Genomic DNA, 22,873 nt, shown 5'->3' with positions numbered 1-22,873 from the left:
GGATGAAATATAGCGCTTGGTTTCGCGTCTACCGAAATTTCGACGGCTAAGGAGCTGGCATCATCCATGCTCCGATGTTTGAAAATAGACAGAGCTCGAGCTGCCTCGTACATTAACGTCTCTGTGTTTCACCGTTTCCTTTTCTTTTCCTTTTAGTACTACTAAGTTACGTAATTCTCCGAACAAAATTGTTACAGCAAAAGCGAGAGACGAAGATTTGGAAGTTTTACGAAGTCGTTACCTTTTTTTCCCCTGCAAAGTGTATGATCGAGTCGGTGAATCTCTTCCTGTTCTTCTCGTTTGTTCGTTTTTTAAGAGTCGATAGGGCTGTCAAGTGGCTTACCTTTTTCAAGTCCTTGCTGGCGTCGGCTTCCTCCGCCTTCCGCTTCTCAGAGATCTTCGGAGTCGGGACGGCGATCGTCGCTTCCCGCAGAGGCTTCAGATCGACCTGAAATAGACAAGCAAATGTTCTTGGTTAATTAAAGCGAGATCTTTTTCACTGATTTGAAACGACGTAATGAACGTTGAAGCACTTCAAGTGATATATATCGTTGTTCCATGGATTTAAAATATCGTTGGTTTAACAACGAGCGTTGAAAATAAATAAAGATCGCAGAAGACAGTTATTAACGAGAACGGAATATCTCGTAGAAAGATGACACGAGGATCGTATGAAGTGTGACCATTTTTTCACGCAGCACATGTATAAATCTGAAATATTTGACAGGATTATAGGCCGGCAAGCATCCGATTCGTCAAAGAGGACAGGAGGAAGGTTAAACAGGACCCGTGACAAGAACAAGGCTGTAATCGCGTTAGAGCGAAGCCACGGGCGTGTCATCAACCAACATGTCGACTACATTTTCACCGAATCGGCCATTAGGCTCCGGTCGAATTACCAACCGCTAAACCGACTCTCGTCTCTCTATTTGGCCGCGTCGTTAACGAGAAATTAGCGTGTGCGGCAGCACGCCTAAAGTTGGGACGAGTTAAAGCGATTAGCATAAATCGATGCGTCCGAAACCTTCGGCCGTGGCCGTATTAGGCACGCACAATGGCCGATCGTGTCTCGAGAATCGTCGCGGAACAGAGATTCTATTCGCTTGAAAGGATTTCGGTGTATCTGGGTTATTGCACGCTCAGCAGTGTGTCAAGAATCGACGAAGAATCTGATGGAAATATAGGTCTGCTTCTTTTACGAAGCAGAATAGAACGTAAAAGGGAAGATGTCATTGCTCGAGATAATAGGTTTTCGTAACAGGTATTTGCTTTCTGTACAAATCAAATACTACACCGTTTGCAATTCTTTTACTATTAAATTTACAAGTTTACTAATTACGTGTTTAATATGTCTGCAAACTATACAGAACGTCGCGTAAAAGGGTGTGATTTTACGTTAAAAAAGCAAACGCCTGTATTAATTCGATCTGTTAAATGATCGTTGTCAAATGACGATTATCAAATGATTGTTATAAAACACCGTGTCACGTTCCCATTTTACCCACCGACGCTTTACACCAGTTTCAAAGAAAAATTTCGACGACGTTGACAAATCTTCGGGAATTATTTCGTAAACCGATTTTTCTCGTCGATTTCGTGTAATATCGACGTCCATCGCTATTTAAGCGCCGAGTACAGGCTATAGCTTTTCCATAGCCGTAATTCTGTTGGCAGTAGACTGGACGCCGATGATCAGCCAGTGTACTGGCGCAACGAGTCCGATCGTTTCGTGCAGCGGTATCGTGTTTACATCCAATCAAGTTAATTTCTGACCACGCAGATCACAGGATTTTACCGTGTTATTACCAGCGCGAGTCGTGCATCGATGACTCCTCCGTTAACCGATGCTTTCCTTTTGCCCGATTAAAGCGATGCAATTGCACCGACTGATCGTTTTCTGCTCCCATTCGATCGCTTGGTCGCAGTTACTACCGTTTCTCTGCGTTTTACGTTGCGTGTTCCAACACGAGTTCGCATGGGTGAAGCTTTTCCATTAGCGAAGATTATTCCGCGTATACTGCCACGATATATGCTAATTGCATTGTACGTCCAAAGATATAGGTCGCATAAAAATAGTTTACGAAATAAGTCGACGAAATTTTGTAAAAACAAAAGGTGCGATCGAGACTAGAAACGTTCTAAACGCTGTATCTTTTACTTGATATTGTAACAAGCGATATTTTTAAAGTTACCAAGAGAATGAAACGATTCAGCTCCAAAACCGGATAAAAGGATAACTTGTGTAAAAATTGTAAAATCTCTCGCAAAGAATAATCCGATTTATCGTATTCCGCCTCGTAGCTCTTAAATGAAATCCAGTTAACGTGTACCAAGAAATTCTTCGTGCGTTCAAAGCTGCGTATAACTCTTTAAATTCAGAGCTATACGAGTCCACGCGTAAACCTACAAGAAAAAACCTGCTGATCCAGCGATCTGAGCGACGATGGTCGATTTCTTAATTCCGAGAGATCGCAAGGTTCGGTCGGTCCACGTAACTAATTTACGATGGACGAAGATCTCTTTTAAGAAGTTGCACGGGCTCGCGAATGGCGTAATTACGTGTCGAAGTTTTAATGGTGCGTTAAGGTTCCTCTCGGACGAGAATTACCCTCCGTCCCTCTCTCGGCACCGAAAAGATTAATGGATCGAAGATTTAACGGACGAACGGGGTGATGGAGGGAAGATTAAGCAGTGGAAATTAACTCGAATATTAAACTGGAGGGAAAAGTGCGATTTCATTATTAGTCAGCGCAGACCATCGACGGTCGAGAAGGAAATTTCATCGAACTTTGCATCCACGTTGGCAATTAAAGGCGTTTCGAGAGATTTTTCAAGGCTATAGGCAAATTTTATGCAACGACGATTATGGTTTAAGCTGAGATTCGAAGATTATGGGAAAACTTTTCCGCAGTTTGTTCCTTTCTTCGTTCGCCTTCTATTCTTATCGTTCTCGTTTAGAGCAGATTTGGAAGTGTTTTAAAAATAGTCTACTTGATAATTTAAACCTAAACTATATACGTCGATCCCCGATTTGGAATATTTAGAATGCGTAATTCTAATTCGGTAAGAGGAATTTATACGCGATAGACAGCGAAAAAGCACGTTTGTTATAGAATCCAGAATTTGAAGGATCAACGAGGCACGGAAATGCATTTTTAAAACGTCAATTCCGAGATTTCATAAATTCATAGGTGCCAACGACCATCAGGGAGGAATCGTCGCATCGTAATCAGAATGTTCATAATTGAACGTATAATTTCGGAAATCCACGATATCGAGACTATAAAAAATTCTCTTAACGACAATTTCGAAGTTGGAAACTAAATCGAAATTTGTAAGAAAAAAACGTTTGGACGTTGAGGAGTTAAGTAGTTTAGAAGCAATCATTAACTACAACGAAGCGAAAAATATAGCGACGCGTGAAAGATCAGAAAGAGGAAATTCGCGATATCGAAAGGAACGAGTTTCTCTCTCGGCGGAAATCTCGAAATTCGAAATTAAGTCGAATTTCATCCTTCAGTTCTGGCTATACTTTATCGTAATCGATGTAATTACGAGATTAAGCAGTTTATAAGCGATTATTTCTAGCGGTAGAAGAAGAAGAGAAAGGGAAGAAATAGGAAAATAAGGAAGGTCGTGAAACGGAAAGTAATAAAGTCGCGTAATTAACTTGCTTACGGGCCTATAATTCCTCCAGCCGTTTTATCCGAGACCCAACGATCCTGCTAAAAATTCACCTTACAACTGCTTATCCTTTCCGAATTACCACGGCCAGTTTGAAACATCGCCGTATTTTAGTCGTAGACTGCACCATCTTCCGTTAAAAGTTGCTCGCTATCAACCAATGATTTTTCAGAGGCACGTCGATGTGTTCCGTTGCAACAGCGATGCAAATGAGGAAATTAATCGTTGATTAAGATACATGGTTTCTTTACAATCTAAATTATGACATTCTTATCTGTAATTAGTATTTTTATTCTGGAAAAGGTGGATTTCAGTTTGGGGGAGGTTTCGAACCGACGGTGCTTCAACTTCTGCCGAAGCAAAGGGGGATCTTTGTTCCAGAAAGTCAGAACGATCGATGCGAAGCATCTAAATCGGTAAAGAATCGCAGAGTTTTCACGATATTTCATACCATATCCAGTCACTCCATTTCACCCTTCGTAGTCGGAAATTTATTCGAAAACAAATTCTCCAATATGTAAATCCTTCAAAATGGCTTGTATAAAACAAATTTAACAAGAAGAATCCCCTCGATATAAGAAAATTTATTCTGGAATAAAATCGAGCTGAATCATTTGTACCGATTTTTATGCTGCACATCGATATCGGTGAAATACTTTGGATTAATTGTTCGATACTTTCGATAAAAGATAAAAAATTGTTAAAAGAAATATAGAAATATTCGGTCACATTAGAGTCGAAAGAGTAAGCCGCTGTTCGTATCCTGTGTGTTTGCGTGTGCGAATACATCTTCGGCTCTTTCGCAGAGAGTCTGTGAATGAATAATAATACAGCAATAAGCTTCAAAAGCGGCGTTCTGATCGTGTGACCGTCGTTTTTCTCTTTCGTGAATCTTTACCGTCTTCCAGTAAAGTAAAATGGGAATCAGTAAAATCAATATCTGTGAGAGAAGAAACATTTACTCTCCGGTCTTTTGTCACGTGTACATTAACGATCGTTGCGAATGATAAAATTACTATAATCACAATTTTTCCAATTTTATACCTACTGACTTCTTATTCGAGAAATGCGATTTTTCTCAAAGAAAATACTTATATACAGACTTTGCTGAACCTTTTTACATAACAACGATAAAAGTTTGTTTTATACGCGTATAAAAAGTCACCGATGAATTCCACTTCTTCGGGAACTCTTAATTTTGATACCAGAATATGGATACTCGTATACGATTAAAGCCCCGGTCTAACTTTTAAAAAACGAAATAATTTCTCTCGGGGCAAATTGGTTAACTTGGTTTCTTTGCGTAGACCATGAGATATTTGTTACAATATTCCGCGCTATTATTTCGTAACGAAACTCACGAAGAGAGTCGGTTCGTTGGCTGGGTGCGAATCAGGCTTTATGGTCGCTAGGGTCGCCCCTGACAACGCCCTTGCCTGCATTGCGGTGCCCCTCGGTTTCCAGCCTGCGTTATCCTGTCACCATAACGCCTGACAATGAGTCTAGAGAACGCTCGACGAAGGAACGCGAATCCTTTATATTCGCATGCACCTGCGTTACCCACCGTCTAATGATATCTGTTGCTTGGAAACCAGTCTCTAACCATGATCCGTCACCTTCACCCTTCACCCTCGCCGCAATTTTTCTCCCTCTTTTTTTTTTGTATATTTTAAGGGTTCGTGCGAGACGTGGCACACCAACTCGTCATCTACCGGTGTCACTCGTCGCCCTAAATCCACTTTCTGTTATTTTAGAAGACACGTCCTTCCTTTTTACTTTTACCTTTCCTTTTTACAAGATAACAACACATTACTTTACATAATGTTAGATGGCGTATAGGTTTTGCGTAACGCGGTACTCGCAGTCCGGTTTCTCACTTGTGATTTATTCAAAGGAACGTTGCATTCATGATGCTTCTGTTTAGAAGTATAACGGGAATGTAAATGCTGTTTTCCCGGATGAAAACACGGTGCGATACAACTTTCCAGTTGTTTCGTTGTTTCATTGTTCATCGATGTTACGAAATACAGCGATATTTTTTGTGCTTTCTTGTTTATTTTTGTTTGTTTTTTTTTAATGTAGCAATGGTTTCATATGTTTTTTACTTGGTAAACCATAGAACCGTTCTTCCGTAGGAGCTTCGTTTTTCTGACGAGAACAACAGCGAGAAAATTGAGAAGGAAATCGTACAAAAATGAAATATTGATTTATCTTTGAATTATATTTAGGTTACATCGTTTAATTTTGCTGAAGCACACGATATCGATCGAAGATTGAAGACAAGCAAATAAAATAAAACGAACGAAGGAGGAATTATGCCGTTCTTTGTCAAAACTGTAAAACGTGGAACATCCTCTTTGTTTCTTTTTCTTTTTTCTTTCAGTTTTAACAGAGCAATGGAAAATCGTCGCGTTTTTCATATACATGGAAGAATGTAGGGAATGATTCTGTTGCAAACGATTCTCTTTCACAACGAAGAAAGACGATGGAGCGAAGGAGATTGCTGAGAAGAAAATTGTTTCGCGTTCAGGCAGAGGGTTCGCCAGAAAACGAATGATTGTCGGATAGGGAATTTTAGATATCCTGTCAGGAGCGAAGTAACTCGCCTCTCCTAACAAAGGAGCACTCTACAAGCAGCCTATAATATAATCTCATTCGAAACGCGAAATCTCTCGCTCTTTTTCTTCTTTCGAGCGTCAGGCTAGACATCGTATTGCATAAAAAGTAATACGTTTACCTACGCAACGTGAAGTTTTTTCAAAGACAACAAGAAATAAGAAAATATAACAAAATGTTGGATATTTAGATGGAAACTGTATCTCTAAAAAAAAAAACTTACATTTTTCCCACAATAATTCCATTCGATTCGAATATGTTGGGATTAGATGAAAAATATAGTCAGTTTTGTTGTTACGTTGAGTGGCAGATTATTTTTGCCTCGAAAAATATTCGATAAAATAATAAAACATGTATTATTTGATAATAGAATAAAAATAATACAATATTATAAACTTGTATGACATACAGCTTCTCATGCGCATATTTTTCATCGAAGAGAAGCTTTTATATTAAGTAAAAATTTTATATCGATATTATATATAAATATATTCACTACGTATAATGCAAACCCTCTTATCTTATCTTATCCTATCAACTTTGATTCTCATGGTTTTTTTGTCCTCACTGGAAATGTAAAACCGTACGGACGAACGGAGCAAGTTGCGTTGCAGATCGTATTTCGTTAATTTAATCGGCGTACGATCGATTCGAGTGGTATTACCGTTCATTACAGTTACGGAACTCGAGGAATTAGTTTGACTGGTTCGCGCGCTCTCCTCCACGCTCCTAAGATCGTACGAAAATTATGGAAATCGTGGCACAGAAACTTAATTAGCGAAATCTGTGGCAGTGAGATCCCCTCTTCTCGACGAAGAGAAAAAATGCAGCATAAACGGACGTAGAACGTATCTACAAATTTTCGTCGGTTTGCAACATTTTTTCAAAAAATGTCATGTTCGAAGAGAGCTCGTCACCGGAAAATATTATATCGAACGTTTGATGTATCATCAATTACGATGAAAATAAAAAAAATACCAGTTAAATAAATTCGTTATACGAATATCAACGAGAAGCAAACCACAAAAATTGCTCGGGTTACACGCAGGGAAACATCCCTATTTTCGCCGAGTTCGTCGACCCTCTGCCTCTCACCAACTTTCGATGCTCAATTTTCGAATGGGGAATACCGACGTGAAAAAGTCTGTCGATGTAGAAACAATATTTATCGATGCCGCTGATCGAACCATGATAATTAATAGCGTGGGTAAATTGCCATTTCGGTGGCTAGGTCGTGACGATTATTGCTCCTTGTTCGACAACGATTTATCATGTCGCCATGCAGGTGTCGCGCGGATGACACGTCGTTAATCTTGAAACTTCGTGAAAGGAAGGCAAGCAAAAATATAAATAATAATAATAATAATAATAATAAAAGGAAAAAGAGAGTGCTGGGAATTGAAAAAAAATTGGAGAATGTTGGATTTATCGTTGATAGTCGTTACCGGGGCAAATATTAACTTTGGAAATTCCGCGGAAAGTCCCCCTTCCGCTGAGTTACGACTTTCGACCTGGTTTCCCTTCGAACCTCTCACCAACTCTTCTGTTGTACGCTTCTCCCGACTTCGCGACTGAACGCTCCGGGTTTCTCGAAAATTATCCTCGTGGAATAATAAGTTTTTACGAGACGGTCAATGGGCTACGATTATCGAAAGAAGAGAGCCGAAACGGGTACACTCGCGTTCCACGGATGACCGAATAGGAAATGAAAACGCGACGGCTCCTTTTTCCAACGATCGATCGGCTCCGTTTTTCATTGAAATTATAAATCGATGCTATTATAAATAATAACCATAGACGATTCTCTGTTCCTCGATATCATAGGTATCTATAACGATAAAACTAGGATTTCTTTGCTTTTGAGTCCTGTGGTACCTGTTTGTTTGTTGGACCGTTTCGCGGAGAGACGCGTTCACACTATAACGCGACAACGAGAGTCGTAAATTCTCGTTACGATACGACAGTCCACGCCACGAATCAGCCGATCTCCTATTCCGGTTAACCCCTTCCCGTACTTTAACGATGAAGATTTTGGCCCAAACACGAATATCGCGAGCCTGACTCGCGACCAGATACATCTACATTTCGGTTCGTATTGCGACTGTTTACGAGCATCAGTCTGTTTCGTCGAACGAAATGGGACGGGAAGGGGTTAAGATAATACGGGTGGCTGAATGATCGTAACATCGAATTAACAGATTAAGCATACTCCTTATTTCCAACAACTTCGAAGAATGCGAGCGATGCGTGTAGAAATGTGTTCAGCGAAGAGTTAATAGCAAGTGAAGTGTGTTCTGTGACGGTGAGACTTATAAGCAGCTAGCGATGGGTGCTGGTCGCCCCCCACCAACCCCTAAGGAACCTCTCGACTTTAAGCATGTTTGTAGCAATTAAGGGCCTTGACAGTAAAGCGAAACGCTAAATCTTACGACGGTTCCTTAGGATTATTGCGGGCCTGAGTAAATATGTTTATGCAGCTGGTGGCCAATTTGACCGATAAATGGATTACATTGGGTTGGCAACTAAGTGACTACGAATATTGTCATTAGGTGGTAATGATTTTTACCATCTAATGACAAAATCCGCAATCACTTAGTTGTCAACCCAATAGTATACGGTAGGGTCACGGGACGTAACACTGTTGAGAAAACAACAGAAAATAATTTACAAACTCTTATATTAGCGATTTAAAAGGTGATTATATAACTCGATATAAGCGTGTAACTCGATTAAAAATTCATTGAAAGAAATGAAAAGTTATGCGAAGATTATATATGTACCAGGTTGTCCGAAAAGTTTCTTTCGTTTCATAAGTGAAATAATAGGTGCACAATATTTTTTATTCTATATTATTTTATGGATTTACGTATGACCCGTTTTGTAGTAATAGAATAAAATGGATCAGACGTAATTCAATAAAATAATATAGAACAAGAAATGTTGTGCATCTACATCATTATAAAACGAAAGGAAGTTTTAGGACAACTTAATACGCGCACATACGTCGATCGGTAGAATAGATATACTTTTCTATCTCATCACCAGACAATAGGAACAAGCTTCCTAACTTCTAGCTTGTGCATCGTTTAAGAGAAGAACGAGTAGATAATATATGAACTTAAGCTGAATTCTCAATCATAAATTCTTTTCGTCCGTATACCGCGGGTTCACCCTCCAATTTCTCTCTATTCAAATACAATTTTTATCATCGATAAAGGACAATCGCGCATTGTGTCCCGTAAAAGTCGAAGAACTATCGGAATATCGGAAGAATGCTCAGGACGAAACTAGGAGGATCGCTTCGGAGTCTCTATCGGCTTAAAAGCGAACCCGGGCTCGAGTTCTCGCAAGAAGCTGCCGTCGCCGCAAGAAATTTACGCGGCACTCCACGCTGTAAAGCAATAATTCAAATAATTCGCCGGTGAAAGGGGTAGGTGGATGTTAAGGGTGGCACAGTGACAGAGTCGCGTCACGTAACAAGCTCGAGGAATTCATTAAGTATTCTTCGCTTTAACGGCGTAAAAGTGGAACGCTAATGGGCTAAAAGTTCATGCATCTTGTTGCATTATGTCTTACATCATAGATCGCTTTTTTCTCGCGTTTCTTCCTTCGCTCTTAACGATTTTTGCAGTGGTGCGAGATCCTGTCAGGGGTACGAAAAGAAACGTAAAGCACTGTATTCGAGTAGCAACTGGAAGCAGCAGCTTGTCATCCTAACATATTTATTTATTACCGAGGTGAAATTTTTTGATACCGAAATATCAGTTCGCAGACACTTTTTTTCTATATTTTACAATTTGCAAAAGGTTTCCATTTGTTTGGATCCTCAATTTTTTTAAAAGCTTATTTCCTTCTCGCGCGGAATCGATTACTTTGATCGTACTAATTGAGATATTAATTTAACTAGATTTCGCTTCAAAAATCGCTGAACTCGATCAAATTGTATCATAAAAATCTTCGAAGCAGAAAGAGTTTGAAACGTCGTAATTGTCTATACACTGAAAACCAATTAACGACTCTATTACTCATTTGTAAACCAATTATATACAAATTACGTATAAATTAGAGAAAAGATAATTATCAATTAGTAGATTTGAAATGTACAGACAATAAGGAAAAATCAAAAATCAAGGAAAAGAAACGATCAGTTTTTCCAATTTTCTGCAGCGTCGTCAGCGACTTCTTTGTCGTTTGGCATGCCGACAGCAACTCACTGTCAACAGGCAGCCTGTCGAGGTATCGAAACGAGCGATTAGTCGAAATTCAATGGAGGGATTTCGAGGACGGTGTGCCGCGACGAGAACCGTCGATCGCGTTAACGATCGATTTGTATTCCGCGGCGCTCTAAGCTTCCGGAACAATGGCAAACACGCGTCGTTGGAATTCTGGATGATTTGAATGGGTCCTTCCGACCGATTAGATTCGAATCGATCGGTCTCTCACAATTGCGGCTGATTATTTTTGTTTTCACCCAAACAAACGTCGTCATTTTTACTACGAGAGGGAAGAAAAGGGGATGAAAGTCGTAAAAAGCGCGAAACGCCTCTTCTTCGTTCGAATGGCTTTTATATTTCGCCGATCTTTTCACTGTGACCAGTAAAATGGATCCTTCGGCATTGGACCACACTTAATTCCTTCTGCTGTGATTTATCCGACATAAAAATGAATTCTCAGCATAGAAACTCAAACGTCTTTTCCAAAATTTACTATTTATTCATCAACGTTGCTTTCGCATCGACTCGGAATTTGTAAAACGCGTTCTTGTCGAGTTTGAACGGAATCGTCAATTGTCAACTATTCGAGTTCTTGCAACGCTAAAATTTCTCACATTATTTTCTACAATTTTAATACAGCGCCGCCGAAAACTACGGTACATTGCAGTTTCCAGTTCACGACGAACACGTCAAAGAGAAAAGGTTGGATCGTAATTGGCAAAGGCAACTACCTTCGATTTCGAAGAGAGAGAAATAATAAATTCCTGGTAACTTTTCAAGCGAACAGAAGTCTGGTAAAAAATTTGAGAACCATGCGAATATTGGCCTGTCGAAGGGAATTAATTGCGTCGGGGCTCGATTTATATCGAACAGAGGTCAGGGGACGAGTCGTGAAAAAGTGGGGAAAAAACGACGAAACGATCTGTCGACTAGGTGTTTGCTACTCTGGCTGGTAAGCGATTGTTGTCGCAGCGGCGACAAATCGTTCTGTGCATTACGGGCAAACTCGAGTGCATCTGGATAGAAGTTGAAATCCGAATAGACGAATCGACGTGAGTACCGAGATCGGGCAATTTTGAAGAAGTATCGACGACCGTTGCAATTATACACGATAGCAGATCATGTTTGTTTTGAGCAAGAAGTGGCGATTTCTGTGTGACTCTGTGTAAAAATACTCTCTAAAAATTCTTGCGCGTTTAATATTAAGATTTAAATTACGCACGTGCTATGGACGCAATTAGCATTAATTCCTACGCGGACGAAAATCAATAATTATACATATTTGTTTATTTTTATCTACGTGTATTATTGTATATCCTTTGTATCGTATCACGCATCGATAGTTCTACGTGTAGTGTCAAGGGTTGAAACCCTTGTTGGTTTCTAGTCTGCAGTTAGTCAAGTACATGCGTACTCGACGAACTTTCAAACTCGATTTTCATGAAACCCAAACCTCAGACGAACGAACTTTACTCTTTTTTTTTTTTTTTGTTTGTTTTTTGTTTTCGACTAATATCTTGCGCGTAGAATAATATGGGGAAAAATTACACTTTTCGTTATTTCGGAAGTTTAATAAAATCGAATAAATACGATTAAATGGTTTCTGAGATGTCACACTGCAAATAGACATTAATCTATTGTATTGTAATTGAATAGCTGATCACGTTCTAAAATACGTAAAACACAAGTACGCAGTTTTATCACCATCGAAGAAAGTAATCGCGCGCGACAGCGCTAAAAAAGCGCAAGGGTGACATCCGTATTCGTCGAGACTTCGCCGGGATATTTATATTCCCCATTTTCCAGTCCATTTCCGAACAACGTCACCGCGTACTCGTAAAAAGGACACTCGTCGGAAGTTCGTCGTTCCTCGGTATGTTTTACAAGCCCGTAACGCAAAATCCTTTCGCGTGAATTAACAACGAATAACAACAACAAGAGTACAACTACGATTACACCGACAGACAGTCGAGAGGGACAGGAGAGGAAAGGTAACGGGCTTTAACCAAGTTTCCCATATTTCTCCATTAAAGTGCGAATTTTGACTTATGTGAGAGACAAGCTTCGACAAAGTTTTCCATTTCTTCGACAACCGCGTATGTATCTTAGTAAAGATTCGGGACATTATTAAACGCCTCGACTTCCTTCGCTCGAATCGATGTAAAAGTACACGCTGCTGTCGCCAGTAAAAATCGATAGCACTTGTAATTGGTTCATGGTACGCGTTTCGACGGCGCGGCGGTTGCGAAAAATGACCGTGTGACAGGTTGAGGCCAAAATTGCGAAATTTTGAATCGGAAACTGGATCGCGTGGCGGTCTCGGCGAGTTACGAGCGCGGAATTAAAACCGTGTCTCTTCGAGCGGATTTCGTTTGCCGAAACGTCGTATAAACTTAGCAAAAAAAAAAAAAAAAAAAAAAAAAAAAAAAAAAAAAAAAAAAAAAAAAAAAAAAAAAAAAAAAAAAAAAAAAAAAAAGGCAGGAAAGGTACAAAGAAAAGGAGGAAAAAAGCAAAGTTCCTCGAAGAGGGGGGAGGAATGGGGGGTCTCAACGGTTAGAACTCGGACGGTAGACGGCATCGGCGAGGCATTTCCATTGCAAATAATAGTCGATAACGTTTTAAAACCGCGACGTCGTGTCGGTTAAAAATTTTCACGCGCCGCTGTTCGAAGAGAAAATTTAATCCCTCGTAAAAGATAAAACCCCGTGGAGAAGGGTGGAAGTGTTTGGGAGAAGTAGCATACGATTTATCGCGCTCCTTTGAACGATTAAATATTCTCTAAAGGTGAAAAAAGAAAAAGAAAAGAAAATAAGAAGAGAGCATATTAAAAGAGGGAGAAAGGGACGGGGGATGGGAAAACGAGCAGGGAGGAAGGCAAAATTCGTGGGGAGAAAGTAAGGTGGACTCCTGAGAGAAAAATGTCCGTCCCGATTACAATTTTCGGATATCGTGGATCTAAATCAATGATACCAGATTTCCATTCATCCGGGTCGTGCCATCCGCGGGAAAATTTACGAAAAACAACACGCTGGAAAATTTAGAGCAGAGAAAAGGAACCATGCCACGTGTCGGGCAATAAATATCGATCGATACTGCTGAATACACGAAGGCTGCAACCCATAAAACATGCCTCGATACTTTTAACGGCGATCGGATTATTCTTGGTTTGCGTAGTGAAACAATCGTGCACAAAAGGGGAGAAAAAGGGTGGTTAGGAAAAAAGAAGAGGAAACAGTGGGGCAAATGGGTAGAGAGATAAGCGATCGTTCGAAACAGGCTTTTGTTGGAGGACGGCGACGAGAACGTCGGATTTACGACAAAACTTCGTTCGATGTGCGTCCTCTCGATAAAATACAACGACACACACCGTGAGAATTTCGAAGATCGTTAAGATTGAAAGGCGCTTCAGGGTAAAAAAAAAAAGAAGGAAATGAAGGGGAAAATATCCTATGTTTATCTACGGAACACGGAATTTCTATTTCAAAATTCTGACGTGTAACGGGAAAAAAGCAGTTTGAAGCATTTTCCAAGACACAGATCCAATTACGTTCAATTCTGTTTTTCATTTCTGATTTAATATCAGGCTTACGAATCGAAACGAAGTACACGTAATTATGCTTTTTACGCTACTTACATTTAACAAATTTTAGAAAAAGATCCGATCACCTTTTTACAGAATTTAATCTGACTCGACAAAGTTCACATTCTGACTTTTTAAGAATGTCCATTTAAATTTAATCGTTTGCACCCGAAGCTTGCTTTCTTTTTTCTTCTTGTATTTGCACTTTAATTCTATGCTATGTTTTTTTTTTCTGGAATTTAATTACTACAGCTGTCGTCTGCCGTTTTTATTTCATTCTCTACTTTATGGAAAGGTACAAAACCTACTTTATCCGGAATAAAGTGACGCCGTTGAGTTTCAGGAATTCCCCACGGTGCATCGCGTTACGGGAAATTCACCTGAATTCTCTCTTCGATACATATATCGTTACTTTTTTCCTATTTTATGTTTTCTATGTTACAGCATACACTGCATATTTTGCTCGCCGTTTTTGCGTACAGTTTTTTGACAACTTATTTACAACAAGCTAGAAAACGATTTCAAAATTTAAATTTCAAACGCGTACAATATCTTTAATTAGCAGTACAATCAAAGCGGTATTGATCGTTCTAGCAACAAATGGAATATGAAAACACCTACAGCTTTTCCAATTAATTTTCATAGTAAAAATAAAGCAAAACATGTGTGCTCTACGTGTATTTTATTCGTCCCTTTCTGTAATATCGTATTTGCCAAATTTTGCGTTATTTCACTGCCTAGACTCTAGACAGATTTTAAAGAGACACAGTCGACGGATCCAACAGACGAAATTCCGTGACACGAGCAATTCCAGCAAGAGGATCCGGCCGATTCGCGAATTCAACCACGAGAAAAGCGTATTTTTTCGCCGTGTCTTTCGGCAGCGAGTTCTTTCGAGAAGCCAGTTTGGCCCTCGCTTAACGACGAATTCAGTTTAATCCGGGGAACCTGCCGTTAATTCGTCGAGTGTCCAAAAAGAGAAAAAGACGGCGGCCAAAAGAAACGCAAACGAAGGTACGAAGTCTAAAAAGAAACGGCACTGGTATTGTAGAGATTTATTCGCGCGGGATTACGGATTTATATGTGTACCAGGAACACAACGAGGTAAGCGAGGAATGATATACATATTCATAAGAACGTACGAACGGAGGAAGGACGACGTAACAACGTGGACGGAGAAACGTAGAAACACATTGTCTTTGACAAGATGATACAAAATTTACGTATCTTTGTTAGAGATCGGTTAAAGTTCCCAGACACGCGGTATCTTTTTATGCGCGGTTAGGTCAGGCCAGAAAATAGGTATGGCGTGAAAAAACGAAAAAGGTGGTTAAGTGAAAGAAATACAAGAAATAGAGGGTGGAGAGATATTAAGGAAAATAAGCGGAGAAGGCGGAACGTTGAAAAGGCAACGACTGAATGAAATTGAATAAAAGAGAAACGGAAAGGGAGATAAAAGTGGTGGCGTGAGAGGGTGATATAGAATACGGGAACAAGTGGAACTGATAAAAATAAGAAAAATTGAATAAATGGCCAACGCACCAATATCTTTGGCACGAGGAAGAAATGACGGAAGATGGAGCTTTTACATCGAGAAATGGAAGAAGGAAGACAGTAAAAATCAAAACTGTGTTTGCTTCATTGGTGGAGACATGTTAAAATATCGAAGGTGGTGTGATGTAGAGAGAAACGCGACATCGTGCGGAAAAGAGATAGACGACGATAAGAAAATTTGAGAAGACAAGCGTTAGAACCTGAAAATACGGCGACGAGTATCTGACGCGTGTCCCGACCACGGCAAATCTGTTCTTCCTCGTTCGATCATTGAGGCGTAGTATCGTTCCCCGGAAAATTTGCGAAAATATCGGTGACTACTCCGTGCAGAATTTACTCTTAAAATCCGTTCAAGATTCGTTAAAATTCGTCCGCGATTCCTGTATTTGTAAATAATTAAGCTAGCGCGGGAAATGAAAAATGTTTTAATTAGACGGAGTTGGTTCGTTTTGCTAAGGAAAGAGAAATCCACGGCGCCGTAAAAATTAACAACAAAGAAAACGAACAACTCCGAAAAGCCACTAAATACCAGCATAATAAAACAACAAGAGGAGAAGTACGAGATACCAGGAGGGCATAGCGAAACCAGGTGGATCAATTATAGAAAACCATAAATAAATAAGGCGAGACGGAGGAATCGCCATGACTAAACGCGGGTGGAAAAAGCGAAGAGGACGCAGCGAGGAAAATATGGGGAAAAATCGACGCGCGTGAGGCACGAGACAGAGAGGGGTTGAGAGACGAAGAAAAGGAGAGGGTTTTTAAAACTAGAGAGAAAGAGAGAACGTGAAAAAAGGAGGAGGGGAAAGGAGAAAGACGACGCTGTTGAAGTCAGTTGCGCGGAACCGCCGACCGAGTAATTCCGCGTGGAGAGAGAAGCGGTCTCGACGGTGTCGTCGGCGTCCTACCCCGGCGGAATTTGCGTCTGCAAGCACGGTAATATTTCAGAACATCGTTTGCACGGTAAATTACACGAGAATAATCAAAGGGACTTCCGTGGCTCGTCTTGGGAGACTCGCGAATGCCAACCACCGACAACTTCGGCCGGAAAGAGAGAACACGGTCGAAAAGGGATTGTAGGGACGGGGGAGAGAGAGTTGTTTCAAGCGTGCACCGGGCTAAGTGCGGCATTGCCACTCTAATGGGAACGTGTACTATGTTCTGTGTTTCTTGACGTCATACGTGCACGGTTATTACTCCGTTTCCGCGAATGCCTTCTCTATTTTTTTACTTTTCCTCCCACTTTATTGTTTTTTCTCTTCCTTTCTTTTTCCTTGTTTCCTTCCTGGTTTGTTTGATGTACGTCGATTGTTAGAGAAACGGCAATGGATGGACTGGTAGAAATAAAGCGATGAATCCCGTATCGCGAAAGCTGGGATAAAAGAGAGCCTGGGTTTTCAAATCTTGAACGCTAGACGACTAAAGCACGGAACTTGTGTCAAAGAAATCGAAACGAAGGATGTACGAAGAAGAATCATTTCGTTTGCGTATTTTACAAAAAAATTATTCGTAGAATACGTTTCTTTATGATGAATCAAATCGAGATTGTCGTAAAAATATTCGCGACACGGAATTGCTTCTGGTAAATTTCGGTGTCTTCGAACGTGTGAGGTTTGATGAGATTTGAGCAGAAAAGCCTGCAAATCTAATTGAACAATGTCAGAGTAGCGATTTCGTGATGCGCGAATCTCTGATTGATTATATTGATGATCGATGTTTAGATTAAAAAAGTAAACGACATTTCTCGTTACACGATATAAGTCTCTCGGAAGACACGTCGATGGACTCCATTCTTTACACGTTTTTGCATTTCATTGGACGAGTGCACGTTTAGTAGATCGTAGATGTTCGTACGATACAAAAAGTACATACACGGACGAATATACCAGCAAAGAATCAAATTTCTTCTTACGTTCAATTTAATTCAATTTGCTTTATAATTATTACTCGAAATAGAAGTTTGGATATCCGAACAAATTCTACGAATAATTAAGAATCTGTTATTTCGATTACTTTGATAATTTTACTTCCAACTTTCCATCAAATTTGCGTCACAAATTTCAGTATTATCGATTTCCTCTTAAATCAACTAGTCGAAGCGCAAAATCTTCTTCGATCCAATTACTAGTGGAAATCAAACGAGCAAACGAAGCATCTATAATCTTGTTTAGGGAAACCTTGGCCGTGGTGACAAACAGCGATGAACCGTAAGTGCAACAAAATTATCGAGAGACGCGAGTACAGAGAGAAATCCAGTAAGCGCGAGAAGAACGACGCGCGATATCCTTTTGATATCCTTTTGATCCGTCTTCCTTTCCTTACACGGTGACCAAAGGCCAGACAGCGAAAGGCAAACGTCAGCCTGCCAGCCACGCGTAGATTCCACTCACGGAATTCGCAAGTGGCGCGTAAGTCGTTCCATCCGTGATCATGCTGCCTGTGACGATGTTTCTACAAGCGCGTAGATTTTTCGTATTAAAATTCTTGCAACGAAAGTAGCTCGAAAGCTACAAACTCGCCTGCTATGTCGTTTCCGTGACATAAATTCATTTAGAAGATACGCGTGCAACGAATGCATCACTAATGCAAGTAACTAATATAGCGTGAAATATATGCAAGCTGTGTAACATACTGTAGTACACTAAGTGTCCAAAAGTCTTGGGTCATTTACGATAATGATTTATGATAGTTACGGTGATACTTCGTATAAGCAGCATCGGACACGAGCAGCGTGGGCTCGCGTATAACAAGAGCCCCGCCGAAACGCAAACCAAAAATCGAGAAAATTTCATTGCGCGTGTATCAAACGGGTCTTTCATCAGCGAGTATCTTTCACGCCGAAAACGCGTATCGGCGAGTCCGTGATTGGATAACATCTCGACATGGATAAATTAACACGTTGACTGCCATGGGGGTCACCGGTGACCGGCACTCGATTTGACTATAGCGCAGCGGGGGCCACCGGTGACCGGCGACGCAGCAAATATTAAAAGTACATAGCTCGATCGTTTGAAAAAAGGACAATCGTAATAATTGTCTACAACGCCGTGGGGGTCACCGGTGGCCCTCACCACGAAAAATGCTTCAAGCATGATTTTATAACTCATTCTGTTCGCTGCAAATAATATTTCGACATAATATACATCGCATAATGAAAAGTTCACGTCGGCGCCTTGGGCAAACCATGGGAAATTCGTCTGGCGGTCAACGTGTTAACGGTAGGAATTCCTGGACGTTGGTTCCAACGTGACAAATAAAATCAGAAGCCCCGAATCGCTGAAATTCGACTGTTCCTCGTACGCTTTAAACAGAAATCTACTCCCAGAAAGTCACTAACTATAAGCCAGATCTTCAATTCGTCGGCAATTCTTCGCGTACATCCGTCGTTCGATTTAGGTAAAACACGGAGCAACGACGAGCGACAGACAGTGACAGTTCTGAAAACTAAAAAAAAAAGAGGGTGGAGGTGAAGGGAGATAGAAAAAGGAAGAAAACGCTACAAGGGACGAAAAAGGTAGAGAAAAGGTTCGAGCAAAGGATATCGACGTTCCTTTCGCGAAAGGAAAAAGTCACGAGTACCATCGTGGAAAATATCAGGCTCTTTCGAATGCTCGTTTCCAGAAGATGGAAGGGGAACGTCGCTACGATTCACCGCACGAATCGCCAAAAAGTTCCTTCTACCACTCGACGCCAGACCACCGTTTTCCGCGTCTACGAAGCCAACTCGGATTCTCGTGCCGAGGATGGAATTCAACCTAACCGAGGCGAGCGGTGAATTTTTTCGCTCGGAACCGATTACCAGGACCAACCGATATCCCCCTCGGCTCGGACGTCCGACTCGGAACTTTATGGGGGAAAAGTCCGGCTAAATGCGCGCAGCTGGTCTGATTTAGAGACCCGATATCTCGCGTATCTTTGAACTTGGAGCACCTGTTTAATCGAACCGCTCGAACGCGAGACGAATGGCTGAATCAAGATTCCGCAAGAATTTTTCGCTCGAAATGTCTTACCGATATCGAGACGGTCGCATTGTTAGTTCTTTGGAGTATGCCGACGCAGTTTCTGTTTCTGTGTCTATTTCACGATCGTTATAGCGAGCAACAATATCGTCAGTAAATATAAATGTTCTTAAATGTAAGTATTTCTGCGAAATACTACGTCTGTCTCTTTTCTGTCTTGTTATTATTAAAAGTATAGAGTAGGAGCTAGTTTCTTCTAGTTGCTAGTTTCCGTATAACTTTGCGCATAAAATATCCTTCTGCATATTCCTATTTTGAAATCGAAATATGAAAAGAAGAAAGTCGCGTTAGATCCCTGGATCTGTTCCTCGACTTCCTTTTTCCAGTAACGAGGAAGAGAGAAAGAGAGACAGGGGAGAATCCCGTAAAAGTACGACCAGACTTATAGCAAATGTCTGCAGACACGTGTGTGATAAGAAAGTTTCTGGTTATCTGCGGACAGTTTGCGGATAGTCGATGCTATTGCGAAGGAATAGACACACAATACGTACATATATTATGATATAATAGACAGATGTGATAACGCACCGCACTGAATATCCAGGAACAATGTACACAGACCATATCTACGAACAATGTTTGTTGCGTACTATTATACGTGTTTCTACCGTAAAAGAAGACTGTTTATAACTCGAAAAATAAGCCTCAAAGGACATTTTTCCCGCAGGATCTTCTTCCACCGTTTCGACGTGAAAAATCTGCCCCGTAAATATTCCCAGTGTCTTTTGTAACACCCTGTACAGTGTACAGCTTCGATCGATTATTTTCCAAACGTCGAAACTTTGAACGTGCCTTCAGGTCGGTGTCGTGTCGAGCAACAGGGGACAGCATTAACTTCGATCTTCGTCCGTGGAAAAGCAGTGGCGACTTCCGGCTGTGCACGCGACACAATCTGCAGCGTCAAACAGTCGGAACGCGTGCACCGACGTGTTCCCGCGATCAAAGCGGCGCGTCGCGTCGGCCAGCCAGCGTCGGTGCACACGTAACGTAACGACGTTAATTAATTCAGGCCGTTCGCCATGACTGTGTGCCGCTAGAGTACTACACGCCCACAAAGACGACGAGTGGTCTGTCGAGAGACGGATGCGACCGCCGCACCGCGCCGCGCCGCTGAGTCACCCCAACGGAACGAAGAAGATTCACGCGCCTAAATGTTCCTATACTGTCTATACGTGCGCGCCTGTTCCTGCGAGGGTTGATCTATTCTTCTTTCCGTGCTCCCTAAAGAGACAAGAGGGAAGTAAAATATCGTGTCTATTAGACGGGGCAACACTCCGCGTCCAAGAGATTTCGCTACGAAGTTACCGAAATAGTTAACCTTGCGTAACCAGGATTTTATTTGCGCGAAACGAATACGTATTTTTGTTTAGGTACGATATCGAACAAATCGCGCATCGTAATATTCACCATCCTCGACTAAACGACTGAACACAGCCTGGCGCAATTCTTTTACGACGGCTAACGCAACCAACTAACACGTAACATGACATAAGTAAATCGCAATATTTTTATTATAAATCGTCGAGACCTATAACGCTATCATCCTCCATGACTCTGATAAATGTCGAGTTGCCAAGAGTCAAGATGACTCGATCGAAACGATTTTTATTAAGAATTATCAAAATCTAAAAAGCGATACGTTACTTTAAACTTCTGTAAAAAAAAGAAATCGATGGCTTGCGTAACTCCGTTAGAAGTACTTTGATCACCGTGTACGTTAGAGATAGCGGAAACTCGGATACCGCACCGTGTTTTATTTTTCAACCCTTCTAGGCACACTCGAGAGCCCAGAGGTTTCACAATTTCGCGGTTAAAGTCGCACGAGGACAAACCGGTAGGCAGCGTCTCCAGAAATCCACGCTCAAGAGAGAAGCAAGACTCCGGGAGTAAAGCGGAAGCAGTTAGAAGGAAAAGCGATTAATTCGAGCGGAGCACTCGCAAGGTGGTCTAGCTCCAGACTTCTACGAGCATCGAAGAGAGCTTTTTCCAGCGGCCTTCTCCGCTATGATTATTCCGCCGCGTTATGGCCACTTTTCTCCCTCTCCTTTTTCTTCTTCCTTCCTCTCTGGCTCCGTCGGCTGGAATTCAGCCCCTCTTTCGCCGTTCCTTCAACGAACGGACCACGCACCTTAATTAATTTCCTCGTCCTCGAGGAGAACCATTCCCTTTTCGACTTGCGTTTCAACGACACACACACACACATATACAGAAGAAGAGAGAGAGAGGGAAGCGTTAATAATTTTATTTGAAAAAATAAAATAACACACATCTCTGCTGTTGCATCGCGAATTTTTGTGCGAATAACTAGATATTTTGCAACTTTTAAAGCTGATCATACGATAAATAAATGTGGTTGCTAAAATAAGACATGAAAATAGCAGTCCTAACGTCTTAATACGTGTGTCTATGATGTATAGAAGGAAATGGATTGCGAAAAGGGCGAAGAAAAGAGGAAGAGAAAGGGGGTGTGGTTGGCAATTAAAAAGTTTCTCGATACCGATTGTCAACGCAGCGGCTCTCGATGCGTTCTCGATGATGCAATGTTATCCAAGTCCTATGCGATTGTAAAAAGACAGGTCGGTTTAATTGGAGTATCGTGGTTCCGATCGATGGCGCGCCGCGATTCTTTGAGATCGACGGTGTATGCGAAACTAGGAGACACGAGACCAGGTCGCGAGATCGAGAGTTAGAGTAACTTTTACACGATTCTCTAAGATCCAGATTTTTGGACTTTTCTAACTGACTGTGCATCGTATTAGTTATTATTTGTACTAGGTTGTCCGAAAAGTTTCTTTCGTTTTATGAGCAAACAATAGAAGAACAACGTTTTTTATTTTATACTATTTTGAAGAATTACGTACGATCAATTTTGTTCTATTGAGATAGACACCGCGACATTTCGCAGACTTGGTTTCACGTTTGTACGAAGCTGCACTGTTGTGAAAAACACGTTTGCGAAAGAAAGACACTTTTCGGACAACCTAATACATACGTTTTACACATGCAGTATCGTGGAAAAGGGCCTAAGAGATATCTGGAGAACCATAAACAATGTCGCGAGAGCCGAGACGTTCTTCAATCGTATAATTTTGTAAAAAAAAGCCTACGTGGTTTTGGCCACGAACGGTCGCGGAACACGTGCGTGGTGGACCTAAGGAAAGACAAAAGGTATGCGAGAGCAGTCAGTTTTAATCGGGAAGTCGGAG

The 22,873-nt window shown here is 41.1% G+C and overlaps 1 protein-coding gene across 4 annotated transcripts in view; it reads right to left on the bottom strand.

Moving 5' to 3' along the window:
* Positions 1-22,873, bottom strand: part of LOC122572791 (RNA pseudouridylate synthase domain-containing protein 2-like) — a 172,807-nt gene that overhangs the window by 63,495 nt on the left and 86,439 nt on the right. For all 4 annotated transcript variants that reach the window (XM_043738237.1, XM_043738239.1, XM_043738238.1 and 1 more), the window contains one exon: positions 344-448. In XM_043738237.1, coding sequence (XP_043594172.1) covers positions 344-448 — 105 coding nt within the window. The remainder of the gene's footprint in view (positions 1-343; positions 449-22,873) is intronic.

This window comes from Bombus pyrosoma, linkage group LG11 (assembly GCF_014825855.1).
Source record: "Bombus pyrosoma isolate SC7728 linkage group LG11, ASM1482585v1, whole genome shotgun sequence".
Lineage (NCBI taxonomy): Eukaryota > Metazoa > Arthropoda > Insecta > Hymenoptera > Apidae > Bombus > Bombus pyrosoma.
The sequence above is the reverse complement of the archived record's forward strand: the minus strand, read 5'-3'. Positions and strand labels throughout refer to the sequence as shown.